The 14119-nt window shown below is 42.7% G+C and overlaps 1 protein-coding gene across 1 annotated transcript in view; it reads left to right on the forward strand.

Moving 5' to 3' along the window:
- The first annotated feature begins 12035 nt into the window (after window positions 1-12035).
- FHIP2A (FHF complex subunit HOOK interacting protein 2A) overlaps window positions 12036-14119 on the forward strand; it is a 35787-nt gene continuing 33703 nt past the window's right edge. The window contains exon 1 of the mRNA XM_068961564.1: window positions 12036-12080. Within this exon, the coding sequence (XP_068817665.1) occupies window positions 12036-12080 (45 nt within the window). The remainder of the gene's footprint in view (window positions 12081-14119) is intronic.

The raw sequence follows: 14119 nt of genomic DNA on the forward strand, positions 1-14119 counted from the left end.
TGGAGTAGGAAATGGTAACCCTCTCCAGTATTCTTGCCTGGAAAATTCTGCTGACAGAGGAGCCTGGTGGGTTATATAGTCCATGGGATTGCGAAGAGTGACTGGGCACATACACACACAACCTATTGTATAGCACAGAGAACTCTGCCCAATATTCTGTAATAACCTAAATGGGAAAAGAATTTGAAAAAGAATAGATCCATGTATATGCATAACTGAATCACTTTGCTGTACATCTGAAACTAAAAATAAAAAAAAATGTTGATCAACTATACTACCATATAAAATTTAAAATTTTTTTTAATTTTTTTGTTTTAAAGAAGGACATGATTGAGACAGCTGGTCAACTTTGGAGTGGGGTCTGTGGATTAGATGACAGTAATGTGTTAATTTCAATATCTAGATTTCTGGTTATTGTAGAGGGTTGAAAGGTGGTTCCCCAAAAGGTATACCCAGGTCCTAATTCCTGAATCCTGTGAATGTGACTTATTTAAAGCAAATATAATTAAGTTAAGGATCTCGAGATAAGATCATCCAGATTACCTGGATGGGTCCTAAATCATGTGTCCTCAGATAAGACACACAGAGAAGAACTCCGTGTGAAGATGGATGCGGGAATTGGAGTGATGTAGCCTTAACTCCGGGAGCTGGTGATGGACAGGGAGGCCTGGCGTGCTGCAGTCCATGGGGTCACAAAGAGTCGGACATAACTGAGCCACTGAACTGAGCCATTAAAGCCAAGGAACTCCTGGAGCCACGAGGAACTGTAAAAAGCCAAAGAGATGATTCCTTGGAGCCTCCAGAGGAAGCACAGCTCTGCTGACACCTTGATTTCAGACTTCCAGCCTCCAGACCGTGAGAAAATAATTTCTGTTGCTTTAAGCCTTCCAGTTTGTGGTACTCTGTTATGACAGCCCTAGGAAATGGATACATTGTATTGCGGTTCTGTTGAAGAATGTTCTGTGTGTAGGAAATATACACTAAAGTATTTGGCAGTGATGGGCATTGTATCAGCAACCTAACCTCATACTTAAAAACCCTCATTTTTTTCTGGAACTGTACTTGAACCTTTATTGTACTTTTGAGATTGTTTCAAAATTTTTTCATTGTTAAAATTGAAAAAGAAACTTCTAGAGCACTGGACAGATCACGGAGGCTAGCAGGCTGGCAACTCCTGAGAAAATCTCAAGGTGCCCTGGAGATGACACAGATTCTGAAAGATACGGGAATTCAGAGCATGAATAATAAAGAGTCATAAGTCAAATGTTGGCGTCTGCCTTCCAGTGTGTGCCTCTAATTCTGGATGAAGCAAAATTTCATTCACGCCCTCTTAAAAAAACAACTCTTGAGGCAGATGGTATAAGACTAGAAATCCAGTCTTGTGGAGACCAGTCTCTTCCCCAAGGTATTCTTCACTGGGTATTTCTTATGGTAGGCGGTTCTCTATGGAGTTTCAACATTCCCAGCACTATCTTTTCAAGGATGTTTGTGCATCACATGGTGTTTCTCTAAGTCAGAGGGCAGATTTGTTTATTGACCAGGAGACCTAGATAGAAAAACCCCAGAGGCATTCCAAGATAGAGAAGTTCCCTCTCCCAGGAAAGATTTGCTTATATTCCAGGATAATAAAGATAGAATCTCTTTCCAGAAAAGAGGATGGGCAGGTTGGTTAGCAGTCCCCTTATAAGACTGACGGATTCCTACACTTAGCATTTCTCAGCTGTGACACGAACTTGCGTGTGTGGTATCTCCCTGGGCCTGCTCTACATCGCCTCTCTGGGGACTCAGGAGGCAAGGGGAGCTCTTGGAAAGCATGAATTTTATGTTTCTCATGGGAAGTGAGGAATAAGCGTTCTAAATCCAACTGGACTCACTTCCTTCTCAGCCAAACCTATGGAAGTTCAGAATGAGGTAGAACCGGTCCATGGTGTTAAAAGTCAGAATAGGGATGGCTCATGCAAGGGTTAGTGACCAGATGGGCATTGGGAAGCTTCTGAAGAAGTGGTTTGTTTTTTGTTTTTTTTTTAAATATTAAAAAATTTTTTTTCATTTATTTGCTTATTTACTTTTTGGCTGCACAGGGTCTTCGTTGCTGCGTGCAGGCTTTTTCTAGTTGCAGTGAGTGGAGGCTGCTCTCTAGTTGTGGTGTGCAGGCGTCTCATTGTGGCGGCTCCTCCTGTTGCTGAGCACAGGCTCAGTAGTTGCGCTTCTGGGCTCTAGGGCACAGGCTCAATACCTGTGGTGCATGGGCTTAGGTGCCCTGTCCCAAGTGGGATCCTACGAGACCGGGGATCAAACCAGTGTCTCCTGCATGACAAGGCAGATTCTTTACCCCTGGACCACCAGGGAAGCCCTCATCTTTCTTTCTTGATCTAAGTACTGACTGCCCAGGTGGTTCACTAAGTGAAAATTCATTAAGATATGCACATATGACTTCTCTGTGTTTATAATAATTGCACTACCATTTTCACATTAAGGAAAGGGGCCCTTAGAACTTGACAGCATTGAGAATTACTGCTCTAGGTTATCTAACCTCTGGCTACTTCCCTAATTACATATTCAACTATTTTTTTTTCCCTCCTCAAACACTTACCTAATCCAGCTACCCCAGCCTTCCTCAGATATGCCAAACTCTTTCTCATATAAGAAGATATTTGCACTTGACGTTATCTCTTCCAGAACCACTCTATTTCCATAGCTAACTCCCTAGCTTCGACCTTATGGCGCCTCCACAGGGAAGACTTCTTGGGCCATTTTATTTAAAATAGTGTTAGTTGCTCAGTCATGTCAGACTCTTTGCAACCCCATGGACTGTACGCTGCCAGGTTCCTCTTTCCATGAGATGTCCCAGGCTGGAATATTGGAGTGGGTTTGGGTTGCCACTTCCTCCTCCAGGGATTGAACTCACATCTCCTGCTTCTGCATTGCAGGCAGATTCTTTACCTCTGAGTCACCTAGGAAGCCCCATGTAGTACTGTAATGCATATATATTTTTAAAAATCCACATATAATTGGATCCTTGAAATTCAAAGCCATATTGAAATTTAAACCTAAGCAAGAGTCAAATTGTAGATACGTTTAAAAATCCCACGTATGATTTTCTAGCTTTCAATTGGTGGGTTTAGCCCACTGACATTAATTATAGTTAATAGACCTGCTTTATGTTTTCTATTTTTCATACTTCGTTTTTACATATTTTTCTTCTTTCCTGCATTTCACTGGATTCAGAAAACTTTTGTGCTGAATTTGAAAGTTATACTCTGATTTTTATTTCCCAACTTTCGTTCCCAACAACTAGGTATGATTATGTAAGCCAATAGAATGTAAGAAGTGTGGAACTTTCAGGAAAAAAAAAAATTGTCCTAAAGAAGGAGGTAATCCTTTTTCTCTTTGTTTCTTCCCGTAACTGCCCTAAAATGAGTAACTATGAGACCATGAAGTCATCTTGAGTATGGCAGAACTGGATGGAGTACAGAAAGTTAAGAATCCTGACAGCCTACCAGACAAACTTTTTTTACTTGAAAAAGAAAAAAACTTATTTAAAAGTCACTATTATTAAAAAAAATATTTTCAATTTTGTTTTTTTTTGGTCACATGCAGCTGGGCCTAATGGGCACTGCTCATTTCCTAAACTGGCTTCCTTTATTATAATTCTCTAGCCTACAGTCTAGACCCAATCTGTGGCACTTGGCCTCCCTTCCAGACTTCCTCTACTCCAACTCCCAGGCACAGTTTTTGAGGTTTTCCTCAAAAGTAGACCCCAAGACAAAGACTTGACTGTAAGTAATTTATCAATAGTTCAGATCCCAGGAAGTGAGAAGGTGGGGAAAAATAAGAAAAAAGAAGGAAAAGTATGGGAGCTATTGAAGTCGCCACTGTGGTCAGTGGGTACTTGACCCCACCAGGACCTCCTGAGAATCGCTTCCTACCCGAGAGATAGGACACTGGAGTGTTTATCCACCAGACTCCCTTCCCCACTGGTTGACAGTCATCCCAGTGGGTTCTAACTCTACCACAGGCTCTCCCACACAGAGATTTCCTCGGCAGCAGTTCTGAAGAGGGCTGCATGGCACTGGGGTGAGATGCTGTCCCCACGAGGTGAGTCTGAGCACGCACAGATCTGCAATCAGCTGCAGCTGGAGTCAGAGGAGGACCAAAGGGTCGTGACCCTGGACACCAGCAGCATCTGCTATACTTGCCACGGAGTTTTCACAGCTTTTAAGTAAGGGTCTAAGGGGTCTAGGGTCTATCAGCTTCTCTCTTGTTTCTGTGGCAGCTGGAGGGCAGATTTCAGGAGATGAAGACAGTATAGCCTATGCTACGTTTATCTTGAACCAGCCGCCTAAGTTTGAAACTCATTTCATCCTGAACTTCTTCACAATGTATTTTCCTGCTCTTTTCAGTGAGTTCCTCTTCTATCTCCTAATCCTTAAATCCAGGGAGTTCTCCAGTTTACATCCATTCTGATTTTGTTTGTTTGTTTAACATAGTCCCAGGTGGTGCTAGTGGTAAAGAACCTGCCTGCCGACGCAGGTAGTTGTAAGAGACAGGGGTTTGATCCCTGGGTCGGGAAGATCCCCTGGAGGAGGGCATGGCAACCCACTCCAGTACTCTTGCCTGGAGAATCCGATGGACAGAGGGGCCTGGTGGGCTACAGTCCATAGGGTTGCACAGAGTTGGACACAACTGAAGTTACTTAGCACGCTTAATGCACTATCTCATGGGGTGAAGGGATAGTTAGGGACTTTGGGAAGGTCAGTTTCACACTGCTATATTTAAAGTGGATGACCAAAAAAACCTACTGTATAGCACATGAAACTCTGCTCAACGTTATGTGCCAGCCTGGATAGGAGCAGGGTTTGGGGGCGAATGGATGCCTGTATATGTATCGCTGAGTCCCTTTACGGTTCATCTGAAACTACCAAAGCATTGTTAATTGGCTATACCCCAGTACAAAATGTTTTTGGTGTTAAAAATATACATAAAAATAAAATTTTAAAAATATATATGCTATCTCACTAAACTACCTTATTCTAACTAACTTATTCTAGTATCTCAATTACCATCTCTAAGAAATGACGCCTGGATCTTTGTTTCCAGCCCAAATTTCTCTCTTGACCTCCTACTCCAAATTTATCATCCTACACTCAGCATCCTCACACAGATGTGATCAAATCTAACATGTTCCAAAATATCTCATTATCTTTCTACATTTCCATTGTCTGTATCTCAATGAATGGCATCTTCACCTAACTTCATCCAAGTCAGAAATGTCAACATTTTTGACTACTTTTTCTTCCTCACTCTTTGTAGTTAATCACTTGCAAAATGTGGTGGATCTTGCTTCATCTTTCAAGTCTACCATCTCCTTCCTATTTCCCACAGTTATTAACTTTTGCAATCTCTTGTTTGAACTTTAAACACACACACACACACACACACACACACACACACACACACACCAAAAAATGTGTTCTTGCCTTTAGTTTCTTCCTTTGCCAAACAAACTTTGGTCATATCAGTTACACCAGCACACAGTTTAGTCAAGACGTTTTACAAGGTTTGTTATGAAAGTCCCAGTCTTTCCTCCCAAACTCCCAATTTCCTGCTTCGCAGAGGCAACCTCTTTCAACACTTTGGACGGACTCTTTTGTGATTTACTTCCTTTCTTTAAATGACGTGCTTATAATGTTACTTCTTGATATTTCTGTTTTAAACAATATCCAGTGTTTCCTGACTACCGTTGATAGAGATTAAGCTTGCTTTCTCTCTCACACACACACACACCACCCCCATCATACATCTTTTCATCTTTCCTAAATACAGCAGCAATGCTGTAATTTTTAATTAGATCAGTGTTTACACGATTATGGTTATATAAGCACTATTTACAGTTGAGCCGTGTGTGTACTATGATTACACATTTCTACACAACATTTTTCCTGCTGTTAATAATGATCTAGCTTCTCCCCCACCCCCTTGCTTAGTTTTCTTTGTGCTGCTGCTGCTAAGTCGCTTCAGTCGTGTCCGACTCTGTGCAACCCCATAGACGGCAGCCCACCAGGCTCCCCGTCCCTGGGATTCTCCAGGTGGGAATACTGGAGTGGGTTGCCATTTCCTTCTCCAATGTATTTATTACTAATTCATTATCACTCTCCTCCTAACTGATAAATCTGCTCAAACACATAAGTAGTCCATTCATCTTCTTGAGGACATCTCTTGGTTTTTTTTAATTGAAATATAGCTGATTTATAACATTTTATTAGTTTCTCATATATAGTATAGCAATTCAGTAGTTTTACAGATTATACTTTGTTAAAAGTTATTATAAGATAATAGCTATAATTCCCAATGCTATACAATATATCTTTGTTGCTTATTTATTTTAGACATAGTAGCTTGTACCTCTTAATCCCACACTTCTAATTTCCCCCTTCCCTGTTCCATCTCCCCCCTTTGGTTTGTCTTTTTTATCAGTTCTGTTTCTGCAGAAAATGGCTTCTGACTTGCTCCAGTTTGGAGAAGCTGGTTGTAAGCCCATCTTGATGCATGGCTGTCATCCTGAGACTCTGCTTTACCATCATCCTGGCCATTTCCGTCACGACTTCACATGGTGGATTTTTGTTAGCTGATTGTTTATCTTTTGTTCCTTTGGTTTACTCCCTGAGTTCTGATGGAGTACATCTTCTGAAGCTTCCTGAGAAAGACAGCAAGGTAGGAAATTTTTCAACACCTTGCACATCTGAAATGACTTATTTCACCCTCACTCTTGATTGACAGTTTCTTGGTATGGAATTCTAGATTGAAATTGGTTTACCTGGGAATTTTGAAGGCATTGCCCCAAAGCCTTCTGACATCCCATGTTGTTGTTGAAAAGTATCATGCCATTGAGATTTTTGATTATTTGCACAAACTTGTTTTCTTTTTTCTCTCATTGGAAGTTTCATAGGAGCTTTCTTTGAACCCACTGTTTTGAAAGTTCACAATAATGTCCTCTACAGTGAGTCTATTTCCATTCATGTTCTGGTATTTAAGGGACCCTCTCAATCCAGAGACAAATGTCTTTCAAATCTATAAAATTATATCAAATTGTTAATATAGTCAATTATTTCCTTCCTCTATGCTCTCTTTCCTGGTGGCTCAGATGGTAAAGCGACTGTCTACAATGCGGGAGACCCGGGTTCGATTCCTGGGTCGGGAAGATCCCCTGGAGAAGGAAATGGCAATCCACTCCAGTACTATTGCCTGGAAAATCCCATGGACAGAGGAGCCTGGTAGGCTACAGTCCATGGGGTCGCAAAGAGTCGGACACGACTGAGCGATTTCACGATTTCACTTCTATGCTCTCCAATTATTCAGATGTTGGATCCAATGGACTAGCCTTTTAATTCAAAAAACAAATTTGCCTGCTATTTTCCATTCTTTTTTTGCTCTAGTTTATGCTTGCCAAACTTTTTTCAAGGTTATTTTCTACCCTTTTTATGTTGTTTTTAAAAAACTTCTATCTTATACTTGATTTCTAAGTGTCTCTCTTTTGTTCCCCAAATGCTGCTTTTTAAAAATAGCATACCATTCTTATTTTATATATGCAATATTAATGAGGATATTCAAATAGTTGTTTTATGTAAGTTTTCTTCCCATCTTTCCCTGTCTGTTCAATGTAAGCAACTCCGTTTCTTCCAAGTTTTCTTTTTGATCCTGGTTTCCCTTTGGGCTCTAACTTGAATATTGCAGGCTTTCTTAGAATTGTTGATGATCCTAGACTGTGTGTTCCTATGTAAGAGACGTGCACAAAGAATCTGACTGAAGCTCTGAGTATGTGGACAGAGCTTGTCAACGGGGGGCTGCAATGTAAAGTTGTCTGGGTTCCCTCTGCAGGATCTTTGGATCTGTTCTCTTGGATGAAACAGATTCTCCAGAAAGGACCTTTCTATCTTCTACCTGGAGGGATCAGCCTGATGACTTTATTTTGAGCCAAGAGGAGGATGAGGGTTGGGGACATGTGTCTCAACATTCACAAGGTTTTATTTCCACTTTGTCCTCCTTTTTCTTCTTTTCTTGATATGGAGCCCCTCCCTTTCTAGGAAGAAGTCTCTCATGTTATTTCAGGGTGGGAAGGAGGCAGCCAAGCAGTCTTGTGGAATGGAGGTGCATCTATCCAATTCTAAATAAACTTTCAAGCCATCCTGTTATTTTCAGTCCCACTTTTACCTCTACCTCCAGAGGTACTTAATGTTACCATTTCCTGAGCCACTGAGAGGTTCTGTGAATGTATTAACACATCACTTTGGTTCTTGTTTTTTTACCTTGGGATTCAGCTTTCTTATGTCAGTCATATCAGTTATGGCCTTTACAGCAACTTTCCGGTTCTCAAATTTTTACTCCTGTCTCTTAATGTATTTGTACCATTTGGATTTGTACTAAAAAAAAAAAATCCCTCTACTGTAATTTTAGTGAAATTTGGGAATGGAATGTCCAGAAGTTTGCCAGATTTTGGAAGATGTCCTCCAACTCTATTTCTTCTTCAACTCCATTCCAATTGAGTTTCAGTTTTATAGATTTTTTTGTGCGTCCTTGCTGATTAAACTTCATTCATAAAAGAACTTAACAAATTTATTCACCCTGAGGAAGTGTAATGAATTAGAGTTTAATGTATTATCTATTTCCAAAGTGTCTTAATTTGAGCAGGGGCTAAATTTCTTATTTGCCTTAAGTCAAAGAAACAAAGAAATAAGAGTTCTAACTTTTTTTTTTTGGCTGTTCTGGGTCTTCATTGCAGTGTGCAGGCTTCTCCAGTTGGCATGCCAGCTTAGTTGCCCTGCAGCATGTGGGATCTTAGCTCCTTGACCAGAGATGGGACCCCTGTCCCCTGCATTGGAAGGCAGGATTCTTAACTACTGGATCACCAGAGAACCCCCTAAAGTTCTAATTGAATAATTTCAGGCATCCATATCTAAGTGTTTTGGAGACCCAGAGAAGCCTTCGTTATGCTTTCTTAAATTATAAGCTACTCTGTTGAGGTAGGTCCAATTCTGCCCATGAATAAAGGCTTGTGATAGTGTCATTCTAGAATAAGAATAAGTAAGAGTATCTGCTCAGTTATAGTTCTATCCCACTTGCATTTTGTGGAACCTACATATCAAATAGATGAATCATCATCATAAATACTGATATTAATCTAGAGCAAAATATACATTTTATTGTACTTACAATAAGTATTCAGAGACAGACATCTTCAAATACAAACAACTCTAAGTAGGCCTGCTTTAAATAGACCTCTTCATACAATTAGTGGTTGTGAGCTATTATGAAAATACAAAATACCATATAAATGTTTGACAATTAGGTCAGGAAAATAATTATAGTTAATAATATAACTAACCATCTTAAACTGTTGAGTAATAATAGTAATAATAAACAGCATGTACTCTTGGTTGAAGAAGACACGATTAGCTAGAATTTGATAAGGAGCATGTTTTGATTTTCAGTGAATGACAGAATTTGCCTCCAGCATTCTGAAGGCTACTTACTGTACAGGGAATTAAGGTCAAATTCACCTGATATCCAAGGACAGAGGTAACAAAACAGGAGAAAAGAAGACAGGACTAGTAAAAGTCTCCTTAAATCTTGATTTCTGGCCTTATTATTTTGTTAAATACTACTATTACTAATAGTGAAAAAGAGTGAAAAAGTTGGCTTAAAACTCAGCATTCAGAAAACTAAGATCACAGCATCTGGTCCCATCACTTCATGGCAAATAGATGGAGAAACAGTGGAAACAGTGACAGACTTTATTTTTCGGAGGTTCCAAAATCACTGCAGATGGTGACTGCAACCATGAAATTAAAAGACGCTTACTTCTTGGAAGAAAAGTTATGACCAACCTAGACAGCATATTAAAAAGCAGAGACATTACTTTGCCAACAAAGGTCCGTCTAGTCAAGGCTATGGTTTTTTTTTTTCCCAGTAGTCACGTATAGATGTGAGGGTTGGACTATAAAGAAAGCTGAGCACCGAAGAATTGATGCTTTTGAACTGTGGTGTTGGAGAAGACTCTTGAGAGTCCCTTAGACTGCAAGGAGATCCAACCAGTCCATCCTAAAGGAGATCAGTCCTGAATATTCATTGGAAGGAATGATGTTGAAGCTGAATCTCCAATACTTTGGCCACCTGATGTGAAGAACTGACTCATTTGAAAAGACCCTGATGTTGGAAAGATTGAAGGCGGGAGAGGATGAGATGGTTGGATGGCCTCACTGACTGAATGGACATAAGTTTGAGTAAACTCCAGGAGTTGGTGATGGACAGGGAGGCCTGCTGTGCTCTGGTCCATGGGGTTGCAAAGAGTCGGACATGACTGAGCGACTGAACTGAACTGTTACTAATAACAACCACAATAACAACAAATGTTGGTGCATTGCTTACTACAGACTGGGCATGTTAAACTACTTTACATATATTAAAAAATTTTCATTCGACTTCATGAAGGTAGGTATTACCACCACCCCCCAGCCCCTACACCCCAACCCCCAGCCCCCCAGCCGGAATTTTACAGATGAGTAAACCAAAGCACAAAGAGGTTAAACAACTTGCTGCTGCTAAGTCACTTCAGTCATGTTCGACTCTGTGCGACCCCATAGACGGCAGCTCACCAGGCTCCCCTGTTGCTGCAGTGAGTGGCAAAACTGAGATTATAAATCTAGGCTACCCAGTTCCAGAGACTGGCCCTAAAGACCATTCTGCACTGCTGCTATCTTTTCTGCCTTTCCCCTGCTCAACTAATTCAATTACAAATATATATTTTCAGCATGGGCTGTCCAGCACTGACTCCACCCTCATCAAGAATTTAACGGTCCTTTTGATAAAATGCCAATCCTAGCAAAAACAAAGTTCTCCAGGATAAGAACATTTTCATAATCTGTATCAACCCAACCTAAACTTTACTAGTCCAAGTCGTATTTCTTCCAGGTTTGCTGAATATACTGTTGCATACTATTTTAAAGAAACCTCCATTCAAGTGCTTACATTGTAGCTCCACTTATCTGTTCTTTGCACTTCCTAGAATCCCTTTCAATTCTTTTCCCTCACTGATGTTTCCCAGAATCAACTGATGAACTGAATAGAAAATGCCTGAATTCATTCTCCATCAAATGTTCCAAACTAACAACTGAATCATCTTACCGTTCGTCAATCTGGGGCTTCCTGTTTTAATGTTGAATAAATAAATAATAACAATAAGAATAATAATAAAGTTTTACGGTTAGCAAAGCCATTTCATCTGCTTTCGTTGATTTGTTCTCATTCTTCGCATCTAAACCCACCGTTCCTGTTTGCCTTGGGAATACTGTGCTTTTTCTTGCCGGTCTTGCAAATCTGCCCTTAAAAGACGAACCTCTGAATTCCACATACATATATGGCTTCGTTTTCCTACAAAATCAGCATTTACTTCCACTGGAGAAACAAGTCGCAGTGAGAACGGCTATGTTTTTTAAACGTAAGCATGACAGTGTGTGGGCAGGAGACTGAGGCGGCAGCGGCCAGGCCCGACTCCCGGCCCCAGGCGGGCCGCGACCTCTGGGTGCCTCTCCCGCCCCCGCGGCGTCCGGCCGCCCAGCCACAGGGTCAGCCTGGCCTGGCGGGGGCCTCCCCAGGCCGCGGCGGCGCCCCCTGCAGGCCGCGGCGGGCAGAGCGGGAGGAAGGAACCCGAGCCGAGCTGCCACCGTGTCCGAGCCAGAGCCGGAGCCGGAGCCGGAGCCGGAGCCGGAGCCACCGCCGCCGGAGCGTCGCGGGGCCCAGAGTCCGCGCGGAACGCCCTCTTCGCCGCCCGCCACGTCGCCGCGCCCGCCGGAGCCGCCGCGCCGCCCTAACACACCTGAAGCGGCCGGGCCGGCCCGCCTCGGCCCTCTGCTCGTCCTCCCCGCCCCGCACCGGCCTTCACTCTGGAGCGGCCCCGGCAGCCGCAGCAGGGGCGGCGGCGGCGGATCGAGGAGCTCTCCAGGTCGTCCCGGGAGAAGCTGCTGCAGTCCCGGGACAAGATGTTCTCCAAGTTCACCTCCATCCTGCAGCACGCCGTGGAGGCGGTAAGGCCGCGGGGCTGAGGGCGCACGACAGGCCGGGGATGGTGGCGGCCTACGTTCCCCGCCGCCGGCCCCGGGCAGATAGCCTGGCGGCCTCGGCCCGGCGGCCCTCGGCGTCCCCGGCCCCGCGAAGGAGCGAGGCCCGGGGCGGGCGCTGCGGGGTCGTTGGGGCACCGGGGGCCTCGGGCCTGGCTCTGAGCTGACCCCCTTCTCTCCTTCCTGCTCCGGGCCAGCGTGGAGCCCTTTTTCTCGCTCTAAGAGGGCAGGCGGGAGTCTCCGGGAGGCCCGACCGCTCCCGGCCCGCATCGGGGGTCGTCCGATTACTCCGATGGAACCAGGGGAGTCGGGGAGCACCTGGCAAGGTCTTGGGGCCCTCCCCCGGACTCCCTGACCGTTAACCTTCTCCCTCAAGAAGTGGTCAGCGTTGACCGAGACAAAAGAAACGGCCTAACACTGTTTGGATTTGTTTTGTTTTGTTTGGGGTGGGGGACCTAGGACGGGGTGCTCTTGCCGGGGGGCGCGGCTCTGGCAGGGAGGCAGCCCACCCGCCCCGGTTTCGTAATCTAGCCAGGTTTTGCTCTCGCAGGCCGGGCGGCCGAACTCAGCTGGATCTCCTTGATCGGTGTGAAATGCATTTGGAAGGTCTGGTCGAGTGTGCTTTAGACATTTTCTAAGCCCTCACCCACCCCCAGGACCATCTGTTTCCTTTCTTCTCTTCCTTTCCTGGACGCTTTTCGTCTTTCCTGCAGTTGTACCCCGCTTTGAGGATTTCAGACACCAGCATAGGGAAACAGCACTCAAATCTAACACTACTAAAAGAGAAGTAACTCATAAGAACGTGTCTTCCTGCTGATTCAGTGATAAGGGGTCGCGTTGCTTTACTTCGGTTGTTTTACTTTAGGCTGGCAGAAATGCCCAAATCGAAAAATGCACCCTGTGAAGTTCATAACAAGTGCAGTTTTGCTAGACGTGCTACTTGGCTAGTTTTAAAAATGTCATTCTCTTTCTGTGTTCAGTTTTTGGGTGACATAGCACATTCAGATCTACATAATTTTAAGGGGGGAAAACACACAATTTGCAATAGAACAGTTTTTATGGCCAGATAAAAATAAAATGGATCTTTAAAACTCAGTAATGGAAAACTTTTGTACGGTTCTTAAGTGCTGTGTGGGGAATGTTGAAGAGTCATTTTAGATCTGCCACAGGTTCTTGAGAAAAGGAATGTATCAAATCAGGCAAGACAGTTTTTCATGAATGAAGAGCGGTATTACTCTTGAGGAAGATGATAGCCTTAGACTCTAAGGCAATTTTTAATTTTTCTTTCTTGCTTATACACCAGCTACAGCACTTTACTTTTAGAATTCAATTTAAATTTATAAAAAACAGTGATATTTACATTTTATATTATTCCTTAACTGAAAATATCAAGAATCATTTACTTTTTTGACACTGAATACAACTTCATACTGAGATAATTGGGAATATGAATTTATTATATCATTTATATTCTATACTAATTCAGGCTGATATTTACAGAAATAAGTACTTAGGAAAAGAAAGATGGCTTTCAGTGCTCTCACAGTAAAGACTCATTTTTGTCCTGAGGCCTGTGTTTTCTGTCTGCATTATCTTCTTATAATTGTGTATGTTGGCATCTCCCAAATTATCCATGTAAATTGTCTGACGCTGCCTCTGTAATATCCAGGTTGTCTGCTTTGCTGAGGTTAGTGAGAAAAAGAGTGGATTATATTCACCCGCCCCTGGGAGTTAATGCATTGCATTTAGAAAAGTAACGTTTTTATTTACTTGGCATTAATGTTTTCAATTGTGATACTTACTAGTTTACCTTGATAGGCAGTTAATGTAATGAAAAATTTTTGGCGTGCTTTTTTTTTTTTCTTTTCCCTTTTACCATTCTCTTGGAAATGAACCCATATGTAATGCTGAATAAGCCATCTTTGTGTTATTTGAAGAATATCTTTTTTTCCCCTAGCCCAAGATTGGTTTCCATTTATTTAGTTCTGTTTCTTTATTTGCTTGAC

The sequence above is a fragment of the Capricornis sumatraensis genome, chromosome 23, assembly GCF_032405125.1.
Source record: "Capricornis sumatraensis isolate serow.1 chromosome 23, serow.2, whole genome shotgun sequence".
Taxonomy (NCBI): Eukaryota; Metazoa; Chordata; class Mammalia; order Artiodactyla; family Bovidae; genus Capricornis; species Capricornis sumatraensis.